This window comes from Glycine max, chromosome 17 (genome assembly GCF_000004515.6).
Source record: "Glycine max cultivar Williams 82 chromosome 17, Glycine_max_v4.0, whole genome shotgun sequence".
In the NCBI taxonomy this organism is placed as follows: Eukaryota; Viridiplantae; Streptophyta; class Magnoliopsida; order Fabales; family Fabaceae; genus Glycine; species Glycine max.
Genome location: NC_038253.2, coordinates 11,887,857 through 11,912,050, shown reverse-complemented (window position 1 = coordinate 11,912,050; position 24,194 = coordinate 11,887,857). Strand labels below are relative to the sequence as shown.

Here is a 24,194-nt window from a genome sequence, read left to right as displayed (position 1 = left end):
CTCGGATAATCCTGAATTTCAATAAAAATAGTTAGAATAAAAATATAATTCAATTTTAAAACAAAATATAATTTAACGACATTACATGAAAGTATATCAAAGAAATAGTTTTAAACAGAGGAAATCTTATATTCAAATAAAACATATGGGGTGTCATTATAATTTGTTAAAAGACAAATATGGCATTTTATTTAGAAGCTACACTATTTTTATTTTGCCTCATTTTTTTTTGTTACATTCTTGCGTCATATATCTAATTTTTCAATAACCGGATCCAATTCCCTAAAAATCTGCCAAAATTTTATTAACATTAGTCTTACCACAACATAGCATTAAATTGTTCATTTATTACCTTATGCTTTCTTCCATTTTCATTTATTATGAGATTGATCAAATAGTTATAAGAAAAGCAAGGAAGAGTGAAACAAAGAGAGACCACATGTTTAAATTTCTTAAACAGCTAATATTTTTTTAATAAAACTAATAAAATTAATATTTACTAATAAAAACATTATTTTTTATATTTTTTATGAGATATAAGATTAATTCAATAGTTGAAAAAATATGAAGGAAGAGTGAAAAGAAGAGAAATCACACGTTTAAATCTTCTAAACAACTAATATTTTTAACAAAACTAATAAAATTAACGTTTACCATTTAAAAAATCATTTCCATTGGCGTCCCTAGTTTTATTTGGTGCATTTTATTACATGTTGCCATGCTTTTCAACTCAGAATAACAATTAAGCAATTGATAATAATTTATCACAGAATAATCATTTAGAAGGATTCTTAAGGTCTCAACTCATTTGTCACATTTAACCCATTCATAATTCATAATGTTGAACAAACAAATTTGGTAGTATTCACAAAGCTAAATTACATATCCTCACCTCTGTCATCACTCATCATCATCTTTTAATTTTTTTCTTCCCGTGGTGGGTTCACCACTCACCATTTGAAATTTGATATACTAAAATCACCTGTCTCATCTTTCACCTTTTTTTTTTCTCTGTTGCAAGATTGAGTTGGATGATGGGTATAGGACTACACACGCACCTCACATAATTACAAAAGAGTATTGTATTTTTTGTATTTAATAAACACAATACCAATTTTAGAATCTCTCTCAGCTAACCAATAACTGTTCGCCACGTGTACACTCCACCACTTGACTCCCCACTTGCTCTTGCACCGTCCCCACCACCATAACTTTCTTTCTCTTCGGCGCCGCCGCCGCCATACTTTCCGGCGACGACGACCGCTTCGACGTCACCCTCACCGGATCTGGCTCGCCGGAGTTAACCCTCAACGGAAAATTCAGCAGCGCCCTCGACCCTCGCATCCGGTAGGCGGCGCGGTCGTACGCCAACGCCGCGTCCTCCGCCGTCTCAAACGTCCCCAGCCAAACCCTAGCCCCGTTCTTCGCCGGGTCCCGGATCTCCGCCGCGAACTTTCCCCACGGCCGCTGCCGCACGCCGCGGTAGTGCTTCCCCTTCGGCGGAACAACCTTCTTCTCCTCCACCGCCGGCGCCGGAGGCGGACACGGATTAATCAACGCCGGCATGACATCAGGCTCCAGCTTCACCGCCGGAAAACCCGACGAGACGCTCTCGGGCGAGCCGGCATCGAGGGATGGGACCCACCCCACATTAACTGCGTCACGGAGAACGCCGTACAACACCATATCTTCTGAATCGTCCTCCTTAAACGGAAGCTCTCCCCAATCATCACTCAAACACGAGTCCAAGCTGCTGAAACTGGAGCTCCGACCCGAACCGAAATTCGGGGCTCCGAATATCAATTCGGACTCTCCCAGCAAGTGGCGGCGAATCGAATCCAGAAGCGCCAAATCGGATTCGTAAGAATCACTCCGTCCGTACATATCTCCGGTGGTCTCCCCAAAAGGTGGATATATTAAATATTGGAACTTAGAGGGTTATGAATTAGGGGGTATTTATAGGAATGTAGGTTCATGCATTTGTGGATGGTGGCTGTTGGGGTCCTCGCCTTAGCTTCGCTGAAGCTTCGCATGTGTAAAGTGTAAACGGCAAGGAATTAGTGCCCATTTTTCTCACGTGCTTAATCAAATAAATATACTCTTGTGGATTTTTCTTACAACATTTTTTATGATAAGTCAGACTAAAGCATAAGGTTATTATTATATTTCAGCCGGCAATTCTTGCACTATAATTTAAGTGAGAATATTTATAAGATAAATAATATCAGAACAGAAAAAATTAATGTAAATTTTAAATATATACTATTTTATAAAAAAAATTATTACATGCATATCACTTCTTTTATTAATGAGTTTCAGTCAATTTTTTCTGACGAAAAATCGTACATGTATGATGTCATTCTGCTTACAGGCGCAGACAACTTGCTCCTTTGCTTGTCTTTCCTGTTGTCACCTTCCATGCTGCACAATCGCCTAGTATGTCATGAAAAGAGAGAAACAAATTAACAAATTATCTCATGAAAAGAAATTAAACGTTTTATGATAATGTTAAATAAAAATAATATTATTAAAAAATCAAATTAAAAATTATTCAATGCGTAATATTCTTCTATTCAATAGCTCACGTATAGTCTATGCAATGCCTTTTTTTGGTGTGTGTTTTTAAATAACGTACATAGAATTATAATCATATTATATATATTAAAAAAAGTAAAAAATGATTTCGACGAATTATTTTAGAACACAAGGATAAAAAATTATTATTATTATAAGTTTAAAAACATTTTTTAAAACTTAAATTATAATAATTTGTTTAAAAAAAAAACTTATCCAAATAGCTTGTGCCTCAAGGTTCGGTGAAAGAATTAGATACTTTAAAATTTTCTAAATCGAACACTTACACTTTATTAATGTTAAATGAAATAAACTTTATGAAAACAAATATAGTGTAATTTTAATTAAGGAAACTGATAAACAATTAATTCAATATTGCAGGATACGAATAGCGCACAACTTATTTAAGTTTATATGTATAATTAGATTATGCTAAGTAATTAACATAGGTACCAAAATATTACTCACTCTGTCGTCACAAAATAATTTTCATCCTAATTTATTTCTTATGGATCAAATAAAAACAGATAAAAAAGAATAATTTTATAAAATTAATCTTATATCATCATTAATTTATTCTTATATTTTATAATTCATCATCAATATACGATAAATATAATTAGAAAAAATAATTAATATACATTAAAAAATAAAATTATTTGAAGACAATTTTTTTACACTACTATTATAATTGGAAAGGAAGGAGTAAAACTTTGACACACAAATAGCACCGTGCTAAGTAATGAAGATAACTTTTGTTGTTAAAAAGAGTGGAAAAAAAAAAGGGTGAAAGAAGATGGCGAGTGGCGAGGAAAACAACGTGGGACTGAAGGACACGAATCAAACAATGCGGATACAACGATTGTGGACACATTTACGAGGTTTGCACTTGTGGATAAGTCTCTTCCAAATTCAATAACCCAACAGGTTGAGAGGACCCCACTACTCGCCAATTTGCATCCCCCAGTAACTGTATATGCTTTATGCTTTTAGTGTTTTCCAGGACAGTAACTACGAATCACAATTCAACGAAACCCTTTACCTTTTTAGATTTCATCATTTTGGTTTTGGATTAACACTACGAAAGATGACCCCATCAGTTGTCCAATTGATCATTATTTTATCACAAGAATTAGGTGTCATTAACTAAAAACAGCTACTATCTTGCCAAGTTGGATGTTGATTTGAATGAGGTTGAGTTGAGTTACTAGTGGATGGCCAAACAACTAGTGTGAAATTATATAAAACTGAATTGTTTAAGTTTTATGGAAGTGTTTGATAAAGTTTGTTTGTTCAATGTGAAATAACTTGTGAATTATATATATATATATATATATATATATATATATATATATATATATTATTGTATATACACATATCAAGTGGAAATTGTTTTTTTTAAATTAATACATTAATAATTTTAATTACAACGATTTTAAAACTTCTAATATTAATATGTTCATTGTGGTTATACGAGTAATTTTTTAAAATATTAAAATTGATTTTGAATTTATTTTTATAAAGGCTAAAAAATGAGTTTTTTTTTTAATAAAGCGATACAAATAAAATTATATTTAAAATATCTAGTTGGTTTACTAAATGTAACTAGGCATAAACAAATTAAGTAAATCATCCTAAAATTTCTTATATTTTTATAACTCAAGATAAATTCAAGTTTTAAATTAAATTTATTTAAATAACCGAATGAAAGTTTAGTTGTGTTATTTTTTCTTATGCCAAATTTGAATATTAATTTATTCACATTTAGTTGAGTTAACCTATAGTTCCTGTTAAGTTAAAAGATATTTATGTCTTAAAAATAAATCATGACTCATAATTATTTTGATTGGATGTAAATAAATAGAAAGATAAAAATTGCATTTGAAGTTTTCAAACAATACACTTATAAAACGATTTGATAAAACGTTTAAATAGTGTATTTAAGATCTTCATTTAATATTTTATGTTTGAGATTCTTTCATTCAAAAACATCCTCTTAAGATTTTTCAAAGTCTTGTGGAAAATAAAAAAAGTCCATAACCTGAAATACACTAATCATCCTCAAAAAGACACTCTTTGTTGTTAAAGATCTATTATGAAGAAAGAAGTGACTTCTCTGTTGAATCACAAGACACACTATCCTATCAATATAAACTTTGCATGAAGAAGAAACGTGCATTTAATACAAGCATTAAATGTTTCAATAAACTAAAGACCTCAAACAAAGAACAGAGTGAAAAATTTAACCGTTGAGAAACAACATATACTTGGAGATGAAGGTTATATATAGAAGAAGCTTTGAAGAAACTAGACACGAATCATCTACGTAAATCATTTTTTCATTTTTTCTTGTAAAACTTTTTGTATATTATTGTAAAGATACTAAACTCTCAAAACATCTTGTATACCTTAAGAGAAAAGACTAAAAGTGTTAAGTGATATACCCGTCTGTTAAACGATCATACTTTAGTCAGTGAACAAACTTTCAACATCTCTTGTTGATTTGTTTAGAGCCATTAGTGGCTTGGTTGAACATGGAATACTAGGGTTTAAGTCAAGCTTGAGGTAAAGCTTACAAGTGTAAGAGTCAAAAGTGACACTAAACAATACTTGTAACTTTGATAAGTTAGTGAAAACTTGATGGTTACCAAGAACTACTGCACGTAGTCTCAGGATTGAGAGAAACTAATATAAATTCTTTGAATACTTTCTTGTTGTTTAATTGACAAAGGGTTTGAATTTGTTTTTAGATCTTTTATCTCTTTTTGTTTTTCAAAGAAAAATGTTTTCTTCATCATCTGATAAAGTCTAAATCAAAACATGTCTAAGTGTTTTTAGTTTTATGTGCATCAGACAATAAAACGTATTTTTTGTGTTCAAAAAGTTTTTTTTTAAATATTTAAAAACACAATTCAACCCCCTCTTCTTGTGTTATTTGCTTCTACAGTCCGATACATCAAAATCATTCAAATGAAACAGAGAAAAATATAAGGAGTGAAATACATCTCACTTAGTGCTTAAGGTATGAAAATAGAGACAAACAAAACACACACATAAATAAGAGAACGTCAATCACAAGAAATTAGTCTTAAACATAACATATTGACCAACAAGTCGTTGATTCGAATGATACTAGACTCGGTCTCTTAAGCAAGGTCTCGAGTTCAAGTTTTGTGGATGAAAAAGACGTGGTTGGAAGGGTTGAATCCCACTAAAGGTGTCCAATCAAGTTTTTCGACAAAGATTAGTCATCGACAAAACTGATGAATACTCTGTATTAATAACATGATAACAAAAAAAAAAAACATAACATAGTGCTTTTGCAATGCAACAATGTTTAACTTATACTTTTCTTGCACATGAGGCACCATTCTAAACCCTTGAAAGCAGTCTAGTAGGACATGCATAAACATAAGAAGTGCTATCAACACACTAATGCCTTTAGCTTTCACACACTTACTAGAATGATATTTCTTAGTGGCTAGTTAAGGTTACCAATCTTTGTCAATACGCTCCGACTCCATAGGATCAACATAGGTCATTAAAGTTTCCACACCAGGTATCATCACTTCCAAGGCCAAGGTAAATAACATTTATTGACAACTTCTACCAACCAAATTCCTACATACTTCCCTTCATCACAATACTTGATGTTCTTATGCTTGGTTTTACATACATAATGCTCATGTTTCCATTGGACATTTCACAACAGGATCCTACCTTTCTTAGTCAATTCATGTCATTTATCTAATGACTCACAAATATGTCATACATATCCATCACATGTGGTATAAAGCCAACAACATGTTCTTTCCTAGGATTAAGGATTTTTTTTCCTGCACTACATTGCATTTTTGCATAGCGAGAATGGTCTCACTCAGCAACTCTCTCAATTCTTGCTTAGCAAGAATGCATCTCGCTAAGCAACACAAGCTCCAAGAATTTACCCTACTTTCTATGAAAATTTTGCTAAGCGAAGCTACATGCTCGTTAAGCGAATCCACTTCAAGGAGTCACCTTTTCTTTCTATCCAATTTTAGCTCAGCAAGAGAAGGTCTTTCTTAGCGAATTCACTTTAGAGATTCTTCTCTATTCAGTGTCTAATTTTTGCTTAGTGATAAAAGATCTTGTTTAACGAATTCACTTTTGCTCAAGAAGACATTATCTCGCTCAACAAATAACTCACTTAGGCACACCCAACCTTTATACCTATTCCTCTTAGCAAGAAGACTTTTCGTTGAGTGCAAGGCGAAAAATTTTGGTAGGTTAAGGGATGACAACAAAAAATTGTACTTGTCGAATACCAAAGAGTAAACTTCGACACATATTAGATTTGAGCAGCTTAATGAATAGTTGTGAATAAAGTCTATTAATTTTTGTCTCTACTTGCTTATTAACAAACAAGGATGGATAGAAAGGTACTTATACTCTATAAAAAAAGGTACTTATATATGAAGATTCCCACAATTTAAATTCTCTTATATATAAATTAAGTTACGTACTCTAACTTATTTTTAGTATGAATATATGTTTAAAAATTATTTATTTTTATAATATATATATATATATATATATCAAAACAATTTTCTATTTTTATGTTTTAAAAAAAAACATTTTAACAAAAAATTATAAAAATAAATCTGTATAGACTCACTTAACGAGAATACTCATATTAGTATGAGGTGGATTTTCATCTAACAAGACAAGTGACGAGGGATTACTACTCGTGTCCATGTTGTTCCATTACCATCCTTAGGTGAACTGATGGTTGCTTGCATTCACATGTTGGTGGGTAATGTTGGGAAGTATAAGATACAGACTACTTTAGGCAGGATCAACAATTAATTGAGCGGATATGTGAAGAAATTCTTCTTTCTCCACACTGAATGGGCGTTGAACTACATGCAACAAGGTATTTTTTTTTTCTTCTTTCAAAAACTTACTACCAGAGTTATTTTGCCTCCCTATGCCGCTTTAATTCTTATTTAACTTAAAAACAATAAATTTAAAATATTATTATGAATAATAAAAAATATATCAATAATAATATTTCTCCTTTATTTTACTCTATTTCTGCTCAATCAAATAAATTTTATTTTTACTCTATTTTTCATCTATTTTTTTCTCTCACCTATTCTCTTCTTTTCCTTTAGGTTCTGTCCGGTTTTAGCAAGTAGAATTAATATTGGAAATGATAGAATTAATTTTAAGAATTTGGTGGAGGAGAAATAAGATGATTTAGAAATGGTAAAACCTGTTTGTACTATTTCTTACATGTTTTTAGTCATCTCTCTATCTCTTTCCTCATTTCTTATCTCTAATTTTCTTCAACTAAACAATTTATCATTTTATTTTTCACCTATTTCTACTCTTCTTTTTCTATTTCCTTCTACTCTACTTCTCTCCTCGTTAACCAACACAACCTTACTATCAGGCTGTCATTGTAATATGCATTAACGTGTGGTTTAGTAGGTTAGTCGAGGTGAGATACTAGGTGTCAACCTCAGTTGAGGAGCAATATTTCAGGTCCCACTGTGCTTAGCGTCTCAATAGGTGTTAGACAAAAGAAAGACATTGGACCACAAACTTTATTTTCTCTAGGGTTGAGCTAGCTCTCATAAAATCGAGGCTTCCAAAATACTCAATCCGGAACTAACTTTTAGTGGACTATGGTTTTTATGCAAAATGAATTACGCAAATTAATTGTTTTTCTTCGATAGATGAATATTTATATTTATTTAAAGGAATCTACTATAATACTAATTAACAATATATATCCAATAGACTGAATTAGACCTTTATAGACCGATGAATATACAGTTTAACTTTGAAGCTAATTTCTTTTTGACATTTACAAAAACAAGTATATATTTAAGGGACGCACGAGGAAGACAGTCCCGCGTAACATAGCATAAGCTTAACAGAGGAGCCTTTGAAGCTGACCGATGACCAAAACAAATTGGGACTTTTGACTTTGACTTCAAAATTTCTCATTGATATATTATTATTGGCTAGCATGTATTTTTGGTCACTACGTGCCAACTACCAACCCGTGCGCACCGCAATCTTTGAGTCTACTAAACCTTTTCCCTACTACTATAATACTATATACGTCTAGGCTTTAAATCTTCAATATTAGTTTGAACATGTGAGGCCCACAATGGATTTACCTGATGGAGGAAAATTAATTAAATAAGAGCGAGATAAAGATTGAAAGAAATCTCCCCGTGCACAATTCAAGCAATTCAATTCCTAGTTTGGTTGAATGATGAAAAATAAAATATCAGTTTTCCTCCAATGTTAATACTATTATTTTAGAAAAAGTTGTTGATTATTCTAACCAAACAATTTGGCCATATCTATGCACTGTCACGTAAAATAATTTCATTCAAACAAGTTGAAATTCTTTTCAATCTAAAAATATCAAGTTGTAAATTTTATAATAATATCTGCTGTCGTCGGGCCTTACAATAATTAAGGGAGTACATGCATGTGTTTACTCCAAAGGTAGAACAGATACAAAGGATTAGGAATCAACCCTGTTCATTATACATGTTTAAGCTTCGCTAATGGTCAAATTAATCACCTTTAAAAACTACCCCATTGAACTGTGTTAGGAATCTTTGAAGGCATTTGATAGAAGCTAGCTCTGAAAAACATAACGAGGATATTCTTAATTGGTAAGCACGTGGTTTCCACGTGGCTGGCAGATGGAAATCCTTTACCCATGTACCTGTGTTGAAGACATGTTTTGATTTGAGTCTTCTGGCATATATAGGCACTCCAGCTCCAAGGGGTTGTCTTATTTTATTTGTCTTTTTGATCTATTAATTTATTTATAAAAAATAATAATAACAATACTTAATTAATAGCAATCGATTACCCCAGCTAGCATGGCCGTGGGATATGTCATGCCAATACTAAAACCTCTAATCCAGATGTTTAGTGGGCAAGGCCGCCATCATCTATCAATAAAATAAGATAACTGAAACTAATATAGTACAGTTGAAATTATTATATATTAGTAGGTAAATAGTGCTTAGCCAAGTCGGCCATAAATATAATAACTGAAATTAATATAGTACATCATCTATCTATTATTTTAATGTATACTCCAAGTATCCATTATTACAGTGACGTAATACCAATTGAACCTCTTGATTCCAGATTAGTTTGTAGTTTGCCCTTTATTGATTGGAGCCGACGAACTCTACATAACAAATAAACCGATGCATTCTTTCACTTTAGTACTTCCTACATTAATCAAATCATAAGTGATTTATAATTAGGATAGAAAGGGATGGAAATTTGGACTAAGGATATAAAACAGTTTATATATGGAGCTTGTATTTCCTAAATTTTAACAAAAAATGGGTGTGGTGGGCCGGGGAGTAAACGATAATTTATTTGGTGAATCCTATCTTTTTTATTTTATTTTTATGTGGATCATTTAGAGAGAATTATGTTTAAGTATTATAAGATCATTATGAATAATAAATTCTTTCTTTGAGTATTTAATATAAGATTACTGTGATGTCCTTTTTTAATGAGTATAAATAAATTTTAATATTTGGCAAAGAGAGCGCATATGAGAAAAATGTATTGCTAACAATACTATTCATCATATAGGAACTTCACTGATAATTTTGGGGGCAATATAGTTGCAGTGATGAAGCTGAAGGATGATCACTATTAGGAAATAATAAATCAGATCCGCAGACCACATAGGAGATGAATTAGTGGAATGAAACAACAACTTGTTCACTTGGTAGCTAGAGAATGTGGAACCAGAAGCGGAAAAGACTTTGGTTAGTTCTTAATAACAGAAAACAAAGAGAAAAGAGAGGAAACAGGGGAAGCATGAGAATGGGGTTAATTGGTTGCAAGAGAGCCAGGACTCTCAAATTTTCCTTCTGAATAGAGAGTGAAGCAGAGTTACACTATTTTTGTACAAATTAACCTGGCATTGTTATTGTTACACAACGTAATGAACATATCGGTAATTAGAATTTTGATATTACTATTATTATTAAAGAAATATGCATATGGAGCATAGACAATCATGTGCTATTCTACATGTTCAATTCAAAGAAGGATATGTCTGTCGATCAGTACGCTTAAGTTTTTTTCGCTCTTTCATTAAAACGAATGTGGCAATCTCTTTCTCTGCCTGCATTCAAACAAGAAACTACATCAATGCCCGTTGCCAGAGATCATGATGCAACGCCTTAGCTTGACTAGAATAGACCGAAGAGTTTGTAAGTTAAAAATGTTCAAAATCTTTTGCACAAGTATATTACGGTCATTGTAATTTGTAAACAATAAACTTATTTATGCAAGGCTGAATTCAAATAGCAATGGTGAAATGAGTAGAAACAAAAAAATACAAAAAAATATTAGCAAATGAATGATACTTTGATGGAGAGTCTATTTATGATAAAGATATAATCATATAATACATGATTTTAGCCATTGGAAAGGTGCCCATGAAAATAGGCATTACATCACACATAAGAGAGAAATGATTCTCTATAACTTACAACAATCACAAGTAACTTTAGGATTAGATTCAACAAAGAAGTTTGTTTATCTATAATTTCAATTATGAAAAATTCAATTTAATCTATTTAATTTGTTAAAAGTAAAATACTTGAATCAAATAAATGATGTACATAATTCATAGAATTTATGTAAGATCCTTTATGTTTGTAAATAAAAGAATAATTTATTTAATGAAAGAATTTTGTATTTGATTTCTTTCGTGCGTAAAATTTTTTTAGGTAAGTGATAATCATGTAATATACAGTTTAATCTGTGACTTAATAGGTTTAGATCGATGTGATATGCGATTCAGGAAAAAAAAATCTTAATAATTAAATGAATGAATAATAATTTATCTTCTATTATTTCTAAATTTAATGAACCATCTAATTAACGCTTCATAAATCAAAATTCGACCAATTTTTTTCTCATATATGGATTTCTATTAAATTTATTAAAATTGTACACCGATTTCTCATTAATTCACTGTGGATGACTCATATTCTATGAATGAGTAAATGTTAGAACGAAGTGGAGCAGAGCTCTCAACCAAGCGTAGGCACACTTGTCAAATGGTGTAGGGGTGATATTGTAAATATCTATCATTGTTTATTCTATATAATTTATGTAAACCCTATTCATCCTATCGTGCATTGAGTTTTATTTTTTTATTTTTTCATTTTTTCCAAACATAATTCAAACATTAAATGGGCGTGAAATGAAGATTTAAGTAGATGCAATTTTTTTCTCTTAAAAATAAGTACATGTAATTTTAGTGACATTCTAACCCAATTTCATCACTAGCATGTAAAGCAAGATTTTTCTTCTCTCTTATACAATTATACAATTTCTTCATTATATAATTTCTTTGAAACGTACGTTCATTTCCTTCGTTGTTCTTGTGCATTTATTTCTTCAAAATTAAATTGCTTGATGCCTCAAAGATATGAATGAGACTGTTTTGAAGAGTTTAAGCAGAATTTATTAATTTGCGTTCATAGACTTGACTTATGATTTTTATTAGGTTACATTTTAGTAGTATTTTTTGCAGATGGACTATATGAATAAGCTCTTATGTGACATGCAAACCTTCTTCATTGAAACTTCACATAACTTAATTTGCACCTGATTCTGGAAGGTAGAAGAGTCGTAACGTCGTACCTGCAGCTGGTAACCCTTGATAAAAACCCATGTGACAATTTCACACTTCAGAAGTTGAATTTGTCAACCACTTTTCATGGGAAAACACTTAAAATGTTGGGTCAACCATGACAAGACGTTTAATGAATTATGTATGAAGAACGATATTTCATTGTTATATGAAGCTAATTTTGTGATTATTTATGTATAACTGTTCTTTTATCGTGTCTATGACTTGGCAAGAAGTTATACTTAGTTATATATAGGGTTCCCTTTCTGTTAGGAATGGAATTTCCAAAAACGCATGAGCCAGATCAGGATGCTCTCAATTCTCATCCTTTGATGGTCCCTTAGAAACAAATAATAAAGAGTGGAGTCGTTGAAACTTGAAACAGGCCCGAAGACACAAACAAATTAGGATGGCTTATAAACCTATAAACATTGACTACTTCATCATCACCTTTCATTAAAAGATTAAAATAAATAAATTAGTAAAGCTCAATTAAGTGCTCTATAAATAAGTTCGGCATTATTAAGGATAGGAGCTCGGTCCAAGAGTGCCTAAACAAAAAAGCTTCTATATATCCTTAATTAAAGTGGTACAGCATAATTCGTATGATCCATGATATTCCTTGAGGGCCACATAACCTAACTTCTTTTTTTAGGTCTATTTATTTTATCTCATAATCTAATTAATTGCAACATGTATGATTACGAACGGTTATTACACGCCCGAACAAGAATTATTAACGGTTTTTGTATGTGTCATTAAGATTTATTTAAAAAAAGTTCTCTGACACGCAAAAAGATTGAAAATATTTTTTTTTATTATCACATTGATATGAAATATTTATTAATAATTAATTTTTATTAAAAAATTTAATTAATTATTTTTAATAAAAATATAAAATATTTTCTTTTAATCATATTTTTTTATCTATAAAATTTAAACTTTATTTAAGAAAATTAAATTGAATACTACACATACCAATCAATTATTTACTCAAGAGAATTTAATACCCAAGTCTTCTGCACACAAAAGACCGCACCTCTGTGTGTTGTTATATATTCGCCATAACACAACGCATCAACAAAACAAGTTGCCCTATGTCATGTTGACAAAGTTGTCATGCAAGCATCAATTTGACATTTCATTAAGACTATCATTAACACAATTTGACAACACATCAACAAACAAATGACCATGCCATGTTTGGAATATTTTATGAGAAGTCGGATGTTCACACCTTCCTAGTGAAAAAACAGAAAATTAAAGGAAGGCTATCCTTTTCAATTAGATGATCGTTTGTTTACGATGGGTGCAAAGTGCAAACACATGCACCCTAAATTGTGAAATAACACTAGCAATAAAACGATTTCAAACTAAAGCTTCACCTAAAGTATTAATAGTTTCGCAAATAACTTTGTTCTTACTCACCAAAAAATAGTCTTTGTTCTAGAATATAGCTAGATCACATTGTCACCGCCATATTCGGTTTTATATCGAAGTGTTTTGTCAAGACAAGATATATATTTTTCTTCTTTTCTAGAATCCTGCATTGAAGACGCAACATAGTGGAAGAGTGAAGACTCTTGAAGTTTACGCATATTTGCCTGGATCTAGGACTAAGGCTATGTTTCAGAGATCAAATTAGAATAAAAATAAATAAATAAATTGCTATTGTTATTGTTTAATTAAAATAAATTTAGATAAATTGTATTTGATTTCGTTTTATGTAATATTTATTTTATCCTATTTAAATTTACTATTTACTTTACAAATCATGAAATAAAAATTCATAAGTAATACCCATCCAAAATTCAGATTTATAAATACCAACTCCCCATACGAGGGTCATCAACAAAGCCTAACAAAGGTTATAACATATTTAACATAGCAAATATAAAAATACTATAATAACCTTTGCATCATAGAACCCACCTTAATAATCTCTGTCTGCACAAATTTTGATGCACGTGGTAATTTCAGTAACAGCCCTCCCATTGTGCTTTCCCCCATTCCACCAATCCTCATCACCCCACAAATCTTATTTCACAGTGATATACACAAAAAATACTATAAGAAAATATAACATTTTATTTTGTTCCATTCAACAAGATAAATGATTTAAGATTATTTCTCCAAACTAAAATTATGAGCCACCCCGTTCTTAAGGGCGAAAATAACATAAAAAACGAAAGGTACACAATCAACATTATATTGTAGATTTTTTTTTTTAATCTTTCCTCGTCACTAACTCTCTGCGCTTAAACTTGGGTGAAAATACATCATATCATGACTTCTCACAAGTTAAAATCATTTAATTTTACAAAAAAAAAATTATATATAAGTTAATTTTAATTTATAAAAAAAAATTATTTTATTATACATACATAATAATATACACATATATAACAAGAAAGTCATTGAAACTAAGACTTTGCTTGCACGTTACAGCCGTAGTTTAGCTCCACCAAGTGACCAAATCCTCATGTCATGTTTCACTTTCTTAAAACCTCCTCAACTGTCTGAGAACAAAGTCAACTAGACATAATGATCCATAAAGCTTGAAATATGGAAAATTTTACACTCAGTATATTGCAAAGTTCCTTCATAATCAAATCAAGTAATACTTCACCAAGAAAAAAAGTCAAATAAAATAAATAAATACTGCATAAAAGTGATAATTAAAACAAAAATCCAAATCTGAGAAATTACCTTTCTACATAATATGGTATAAAAAAAAGTTGAAAAATAGCAGATGAAAAAGTGAAAGGAAAAGCACCTCTTTTAAGTATAGAAAGAAAAAAAAAGGCAAGGATGGTGAAAAATAGGTAAAATAGAAAAGAGAAACGAGATTTAGTTGAAGTGGAGCAAGGTTACTAGGGTGTTCCCTAGCGCAGAAAATCGAAGGCATTGAGAGGATAAAGAATAATAATTCCTGAGGCAAGAGGATGCTTCGTGGCTCCATCATAGCACCAGGGTTGAAAGTCACATTTCTCCCCACTATATATATCCCTTTCCACTCAACTTAAACACACAACACAACCCTCTTCTCTCTTTACCTTCTTAACGCACCAAGCGAAGCGAAAAGCGCTTTCTAACTTAAGTGATGGCGAACGCAGCTGAAGTTTCAGCCTTGAACCGCATCAAACTGCATCTTTTGGGTGAACTCTCTCCACTGGCCACTCCCCTAAACTATTTTGATGAATCAAACCCTAGCCCCTCTGAATCTTCCAATTCCCAATCTTCTTCTGTTTCTCTTAACCACTACTTCACTGACCTCTTCGAATTCGACTCCAAACCCCAAATAATCGACCTCCAAACTCCCAAAACACTAACTTCAGCTCAGAAGAAACCTCAATTGAATCGGAAACCGTCGCTGCTAATCGCTGTTCCAAAGAAGACCGAGTGGATCCAGTTCGGGAGCCCGGATCCGAACCCGGTGATGGCTGCGCCGGAGAACCTGCCGCAGAAGAATCACTACAGAGGTGTCCGGCAGCGGCCCTGGGGCAAATTCGCCGCCGAGATCCGCGACCCGAACAAGCGCGGCTCTAGGGTTTGGCTCGGAACCTTCGACACCGCCGTCGAAGCCGCCAAGGCCTACGACCGAGCCGCCTTCAGACTCCGCGGCTCCAAGGCCATCCTCAACTTCCCCCTCGAAGTTAGCGCCGTGGCGGAGACCGTCTCCGTCGCCGCCGCCGAAGGCAACGTCGAGAGAAAGCGCCGCCGCGAGGAAGAGGAGGTGGTGGTGGAGGAAGTAAAGCCGGTGGTGAAGAAGGAAAAGATAACGGAACAGGATGTGAGTTGTTTTAGGGAGATGCCGTTAACGCCGTCTATGTGGACCGGGTTCTGGGACAGTGACGTCAAGGACATTTTCAACGTTCCGCCGTTGTCGCCGTTATCTCCTTTTGGATTTTCACCGCTCGTGGCGGTGTGAAATTTCTAATTTAGCACTGCGTTTTTTCGTGTTTAAGTTACAGCGTCCTGTATGGGGATGAGTACAGTGTACATTTGACGAATTTGTTAATTCAACAATCTTTTATTCACTTTTATTTGCTACATCTACATGGTTCATTTATTGGTCTTTTGGGTTAAGTTTAAATATTTAAAAAAGATTAATCACTTAAAACTTGAAAACTTTAATTGTATACCGTGAATCATTTGTGAATCTCATCACTGAGGGAAAGATACAATAATAATGATTACAAGTTTTGCATACTTTTACCTTTGTTTAAAAAATGAAACATCCATGAGCTTAATCTCCTTAAGAATCTATTTTCAAGGGCTTAAAATCAATTAAGCATGTTCAGAACTACTTTTAAGAAATAGACCCGGGTTAATCGATTTCAAGATGGTATAACCGATCACACCATGTCGATCTTATGACTTTTTAGTTGAAAATTACAAGTTACTGTTTTAACTGATTACAAGAGACCGCAGTCAATTAAATCAAGAACAAGCCACGCTTTATATAAGAATAAACATCGCTGTTTCAATCGCTTTCATCTATATTACTTTGTTATTCTTGAGAAAATCATGAGTTTATTATTTTAATCGATTACCAGCTTAACCTAATCAAATAAAATGTTATTAAATTTGTCCAGAACAACTCAGTCATTTTAATTGATTACTTCTCCATTTTAATAAATTATTTCAGTTAGTTTTTGAAAAATATAAAAGCCAATTAGGCTCTCTTTCTCTCATAACCCCCCTAAGCAAAATTTTGAAATTATCATTCTCTTTGAGGGTTTTGAACTTCTTCAAGATAGAAGAAAAATATCTTTGCATAACTTTTTTTACCCCCTTTGTTGTTGATCATTACGGATTAGTTTCTACATGGGTTAAGCAAGCTATATATAGTTGTGTTCTTCATGGATCTTGAGATAGGATTTCTCAAAAGGGTTGTTCTTGTTACAAGTTTTCACAAGAAGGGTATTAGGATTCTTATTGTAGGGTTCTAGAAAAAAGTGTGCTGTAAAATTTCATTGTATTTGAGCAATGTTCTTGTATTAAATTCTAGAATCTTTAACGGAATTCAATCTTGTTAGATTGAGAGTTGGATGTAGCTCTCTATGGTTCAAAGTGAACCAATATAAATTGGTGTCTTTTTTCTCTCATTCTCAAACCTTGATTCTTGTATCATATTATTTTAATTGTCATCATATCTTTAACATAGTAAATAAATCATTAGTTCTATAATATTGGTTTGAGTTGACTACCGTAAATCAACCTGAGTATTCAATTGATCAAGAATATAATGGCATTTTTATATGTACCGTAGTTTAGAAATACTTAGTGTAATCCTATTTCTAATTAATAATAGAAATATAACTGCTTTACTCCTTAGGTACATTGTCAAACCTCATTAAATCTTTGTTTTCATGTGTGCATGATTGATCTATTTCTTTATATTTTGATTTTGTGTTGCTAACACAAACATGCCTTCTAAAATATAAATTTGAGAAATAATGTGGTAAAGTATAATTTCTTAAAGATAGGAATTTATTAATTATGTGAAATACTAAAAAAGATGATTTCAACCAATCCTCTGACTAGTAAACCCCTGGAAAAGAGATTAATATACAAAACATCAAGAAGAATAAGATTTTATTAAGCCATCAACTAAAATTGACAAGTGATAATAATACAACCTTTATGATTGGAGATGTTATAAAGAAAGGTCATATGAGTAAGAATAAGTTATTTGTCAATTTTGCTAGCACTAAAATTAATTAGTTTTTGTCCCTTCTTCCTATAATGTGAGAAAGTGTTGGATATTGCATTAACATGATGCTAACCTTATAAAATATTTAATAATTTTTATATTCCTTATAAGTAGTATATGATTTGTAACAAAAACTTGATAAAATCATTTATATGGGTGTCAATTTTAAATTCATATTTTTAACTTTAAATGAAATATTTAACATATTATATTTCTAGTTTTGACTTGGTCTTTGTAGATAAATCTTATCTCCTCCTAGCTTCTACTTTGTCTAGATCTATTTGTCTTCAACAAAAATCAATTTTATCTTTTACATTTTGTAGCATTCTTTCTCTTAACCCTTCTTTCATTTTATGCTCTTCTCCTTATTGAGTTCTTGGGTATATTAAAAAAAAGGTTTTTTTAATAGTTTGTTGCCCTAAAAAAGTTGAGAAGGATCTCGTGCATCATGCAAATAATTCTTGGAAGACAATGTGAAGTTATACATCTCAACTTACTTGTTTCATGGATGATCTGTTGAGTTTAAAATCAAATCGTAATTCATAATTTGACCTAACTAGAACAACAAAAAATCTTGTAAAATGAAGGACCAAAATCTTGTTTAAATCAAATTTTAATGTAAGCTATAAAGTCCAACCTACTTTTAGGATATTATATATAATTAAGAGTAATTTTAATGATGATGTAATGAGAATGTAAAATAATTTTATACTATCATTTAATTACAAATAATTATTTGTATCACTTTTAAGATAATTATTGTAAAAATCAACAAATGTATATCATACATGTTGATTTATGATTGGATGACTATATAAAAATATTTTTAGGTAAGTTAGGAAAATACTAATTAATGTATACTACATGTTTAGGATGTATGGTGGAGGAAATAGAGAAGTTGAGAGAAAAATAAAGGAAAAGAGAGAATAATGATGTGATAAAAAATCAAGAGAAAGATAAAAAGAAGAAAAAATAAAGTAAAAATGAGAAGAGAAAGAAATTAAATAATGTATAATAATAAGAAAAAAAAGTCACACACTTACAATGTAAAATAAATTTTAACTCTAATAATACATGAGGATTTAATTATGATCTAATTACAATATTTTAAAATCTAAGAGTTCATTTGGGGTGACTCCAAGTTTTGGTTTGTTATTTTCAAATGCAATATTTTGAAACAAAATACGTTAGACAAAAATGAAGTTGAAATGATTTTTAACTCAATTTTAAAACATTTTTTTATCTTCATTTTCAAAATCAAGAAAAAATATTTGTGAATTTGATATTTAATTTTAAGATAAACATTTTTCCAACATTTGACAACAATCATTCTTACTATCACCACCAGTGTCATAAACATCGACATCACCATTAGCATTGCATGACCGCCATCAACATTACCATTGTTGTCACTACCACCACTATCATTGGCACCACCACATGTAACACTACTATCAATAGGAACTACAATCGATCATCACTAACATTATTAATACTGGCACCGTCACCACCGACATCGTTATCGTAAGTGACATTGTGGTTATTTTCATTGTCCCACTACAAAAATACATCCTTAAACTAATTTTAATAGGATTGAAAATTTCTAAAATAAGTTTATCTTAAAACTATAAATTAGAAAATAAAAAACTAAAACTAATTTTTAATAATTGGTTTTCAAAATATTTGAAACTAAAATTAAAAATTTATAATTAGTTTTAAATTTTTTGAAACTTACAACTAAACACTTCAAATAATCCTAAATCAAACAATCTAACTTAATTGATTCAATTGATTTAATAAAGTGCGCGAGTTATTATAAACTTTTAATATCTTTCTTTTATTTCTTCAAATATAATATATATAAAAAATGTTCCCTCTACCATATCTAAGACCATCCAATTTTTTCACATGTTAACACTTAACACGCCACCTGCATTTCCAAAGCCGAAACCAACATCTTTTTACTGAGGTTTGAGACTACAATTAGTGCCACCTATGGGCTTAGAGAATGATTTACATGTATATTATTAATTGCGACCACAATAAAACTATTGGATAATGTTCTTAAGTCAGATAGTGCTCTTAAAAACTAGTTTAATGGATTACTGGTTCGTTTAACGTTTTCAATCTCCATATATACTGATCCAAAAGTACGTAAGCTACCTATCTTAACGGAATTTTAATTACATTTTCCTCGAAATTATATATGAGGATAAGAAGATTTGTTAGTGTGACTTTGTTATTGACTTATTGTGCAGAAGTATATTACCAGTTTTAATTGCATATGGGTTAGGTTGCAGTTTTAAATTTGCCCCTCTGGTAGTTACATAATAGTAGTATATATAATTTACCTTTGCTGTTGTTGTCAATCCAATCGCCACCATCCTGTCACTATTCAAAGTTGGACATAAATGGTTTCGGTTTTTCTTTATTTTTTTGAAATTGGAGCACGTGGTTTGAAACTTTCTGTGTTTGAATAATAATCTCCATCATCCATCGGAAGCAATTCACTGCTACCTAGCGAGTCAATATTTCTGTTTCAATCAATAATCATCACATAGTTATCCGTTTTGAATCAAATTCAGCAAAACTTGGTCAAAATGACGTATAGAATATTCATGAGCTCATGCTCATCCCATCTTGTGTTGTAACTCAACAATAGCCGAAACCACGAAGGTGACGGTCATAATAAAAAATAACCAGTTTTATTTGGTAGAAAAATCACGCTTCCAACCAGTTGTATTATTCAAAAAAATAAAAAAAAAATTCCTTACTATCGTATCCCAAAGACATAAAAAAAAACAAAAAAAAAATCCTTCACAAATTTAGATTTTACAGGCCTAAAAATATGTATATTGGTAGTACATAGTATTAAGCTACGTGTCACCCATATATGGCACTCGCATATGATTTGTCAATTTTGTCTTTCTTCACGTACACCAAATAAACTACACTGTCATAAGTTTCAGCCTCATCGGTCAAAGTCGTTGCTCCATGTTTCTCAAAATAAATGTCATTCTAAGTTAATTTATACAAACAAAAATAAAGCAAGTCTAATAAATATACAAAAGATGATATATAGTGATTTTGTAAAATTAACATTAATATTAATATTAAAACATAAACTGATATTATTAGAAATCTTAATGAAAAAATAATATTACATTAAAAACTTAAATATGATACTTATTTGAGATAATTTTTAAATACAATACTTATTTTAACACGAAGGGAGTATTATTTACTCTTTTTTTGGGTCAATGTCTTCGTCCTTTACTCTTCTTTTGGGTCACTACCATTTTTTTTATTTGTGTTGGTTTCAAACTCATGGGTCAAACTCAAACCTACGAACATCTAAGCGAATGGGGACTCTTTCACGTAAATGATATATAATTAAGGTTCTGTGTGGCCCTTTGCTGTTCTCTCTACGATGTCAATCTACAATTCTACATGAACATATATTTATACTTGCACGTATGTATTGTTTGATTTGTTTACTTGCACTTCAGGTTCGAAGTTTGCTGTAATTAAATTAAATAAGGAGATTGTTGTGATACGTATATATCATCGTTACTCTAAAAAATTGACCATGCAATTAATTATATATAAAAATTAAAGAACTATATATTGACCACGGGTACGTGAGACATGCAATGATTTCATTGGATAAGTGTATAAACTTAACTTGTTTAATTAATTAGCATAAATTTCATTGTTTTAACTTTTCCAAAGAAAATTCTTTAAAAAGTATTTTAATTATATAATAAACTCTTTTAGTTAATGAGATTAACAGGCATAAAAAACATCGCGGAAGTGGCAAATAAATCTTTTTATGTATAAACTATTTACTATAAAGTATAATAATTCATATTATACTAATTTATATAATATCATATTTTTGTGTCTATCTCTTTCTACCTCATCATTTATAACATTTCAAACTCCTCTCTTTTCTCTCTAGTTTATATAATTTGTTGTACCATTTTCTCTTTAACTTATGAGTTCATTTTGGTTCAAACATTATTTTGAATTGCATCGTTATATTTTTTTTAGGGCATTTGTTATTGACAACTTACAATTTTACTAATATATCTCCTTTTATATATATATTCAAAAATATCCTTCTAGAAACTCCCTTTTCCAAATGGGTTAAAATTTTAACACATTCCATATGGTACTTTGCAGAAGCTAGTTTTTAGGGAAAAAATGGGACACCAATTGCCTTTAAGGAGACAATCTTTGTACTATTTGGAATAGTCTATGACGATAACGGTATAGTTGCGAAGAACTTGGGAACTTTGGTTCTATGTCTCGTAGTTGTAGAAATTTTACTTCTCAACCAGGATAACAACTTCTCCGCAAAAGGGGACATCATTTTGGTGATTACTTCACTTGAAATTTTTTTTGTGATTGTGATCGGAGTGTCGATGCATCCATAAGATTCATATTGCTGTAGCTTTTCTAGATACTTATAATTTTATTTTATTGCTAAGGTTTCTTCTAAATAAATTGAAAGAACAATTATATCAACACAAAGCAACTTAAAGACAATTTGTGCTTTTTTTTTTCTTTCTTTTGAAAATTGGCTTTCATACAGTATTTTCTGGAAGTGTTAAAATTTAACATTTAGGAAATGTTTTTATTTTTGTGAATGTGTGGGGGCAAAGCTCCATTTTTGAAAGTTTTTCCAGAAAAAAGTATATTAAGAAAAATAAAATTATAGAGGAGGTATAAATATAAAAATAGAAAGTACAAATAATACTTTTTTTTAGACAACAAAGCCCGCAAAGAAACAATAGAATACGACCCGAAGTAAGAATTATATGGCCCAGGTCCATGATGATTTCATAATGGACTTCTTTACCTAGAATTTGAGCAAGGACTATTGACAAATATACCTCTGTTAATTATAATATGTACCTCCCTTTTCCTTATTTTTATATTTTATTCTCTAAAATACCCTTTTGTACCCCCTTTTTCCAGTAATGGTCATCGACGGAAACAACTTCGAGAACCATCAGAGTTTTAAATGGGGCTGCATAATAAATAGTTGATGATGTTCATAGAATATTGGTTATTATTTCTGCACCAAAAGTTCCATTGTTAAAAAATTTTCAATGAGCTCAAAGATGATTGAAGTAGGTGTTTCTTCTTGGGAGTTATTTTCTCTACTCAACAATCCCAGATCTATGTCTATATTCCAAACATCGTTGATTAACTAGTGCAACTCGACATATGTCCTTTGTTGGAACCTTGATGGAAACTTGGTTGGCATCATTCCAATTCCTTTCGTTTCCACACAAAATCATGCACGCACCAAAATTTCATCCTCTATTTAAAATTTCAAAACCCAACTTCACTCACTGTTGAAACCGCATTGGCAGGCACAGAATCAAATAATAAAGCAATAAAAAAAATTGGAATGTCTTATTCACAATTGATAAACTGATTCATGATTGATATGAAACCCGGCACAACAATAACAATTTGGGAAACAAAGTAGAGAATTACCAAATCAAAGCCAAAGTGATTGGGCAACATTGATGGTGATGAGGGGTGGATGCATGATGGTTTCACCCAATGTTATTAACTTGAATTGATCTAATGAATCATTAATTAATTGACTCGCATGAATCAGTTTATATCAAAAAAAATAATTCATAACCTATATTTTGTCAATAATATTTATACAAGTTCATTGTTTGATATGTTAAAGGTTGTCTGATCGATTCCCAACATTACTTATTTTGTATTTTTTTATATTTGTTTGCAATTTTTGAGTTGTTTAGGATGTATGGCAAAAGTGGCACGTGAACAAGAGAGAGAAACGTGAAAGTTGAAGGTAGCCAGCAAGTAGGGATTTAGGTGAGACGGTGAAAGGCTGCAACATAGCAAAATGTAAAAGTTGCACAAACAAAGAGAAAAATATGAAAGCCTGAAAAGAAGGTTAATTGCGGTTCAATCCGAGTGTTTACTGCGATTCGATGACATGTCAACGAGTGATTGACATAAATGAACCAAGCAGTGAATCCACTCAGCTAAGGGTCCGGTTCCCAATTCAACTGGTTGTACCCGCTAGGTTGAGTCCAATTTAAAAATAATGTTTCCATGTATAACATAGGTTTCTCTTAAGGGTGTGAGAACAGACCTTTTAAGAGTCTTCTTTGTAGTAGGAATGTGATAGTATTTTTCAATTATAATTGCAAAAAA

General features: G+C 31.2%; 2 protein-coding genes across 2 annotated transcripts; one reads left to right on the top strand and one right to left on the bottom strand.

Annotated features, from left to right (window-relative positions):
* Positions 1-791: 791 nt before the first annotated feature.
* Positions 792-2,108, bottom strand: LOC100817097 (ethylene-responsive transcription factor 1A). The gene has a single exon (XM_003549886.5). The coding sequence runs from the start codon at positions 1,882-1,884 to the stop codon at positions 1,129-1,131; it is 756 nt and encodes a 251-aa protein (XP_003549934.1). The 5' UTR covers positions 1,885-2,108; the 3' UTR covers positions 792-1,128.
* Positions 2,109-15,295: 13,187 nt separating this feature from the next.
* Positions 15,296-16,320, top strand: LOC100816039 (ethylene-responsive transcription factor 5-like). Its single transcript, NM_001254221.2, has one exon. It carries the CDS (start codon positions 15,369-15,371, stop codon positions 16,194-16,196), a length of 828 nt encoding a protein of 275 aa, NP_001241150.1. The 5' UTR covers positions 15,296-15,368; the 3' UTR covers positions 16,197-16,320.
* Positions 16,321-24,194: the final 7,874 nt, after the last annotated feature.

What these genes read in the sequence shown, in the direction of transcription:
- LOC100817097 (XM_003549886.5), bottom strand. Translation starts at nt 1,884, where the DNA reads ATGTACGGACGGAGTGATTCTTACGAATCCGATTTGGCGCTTCTGGAT.
- LOC100816039 (NM_001254221.2), top strand. Translation starts at nt 15,369, where the DNA reads ATGGCGAACGCAGCTGAAGTTTCAGCCTTGAACCGCATCAAACTGCAT.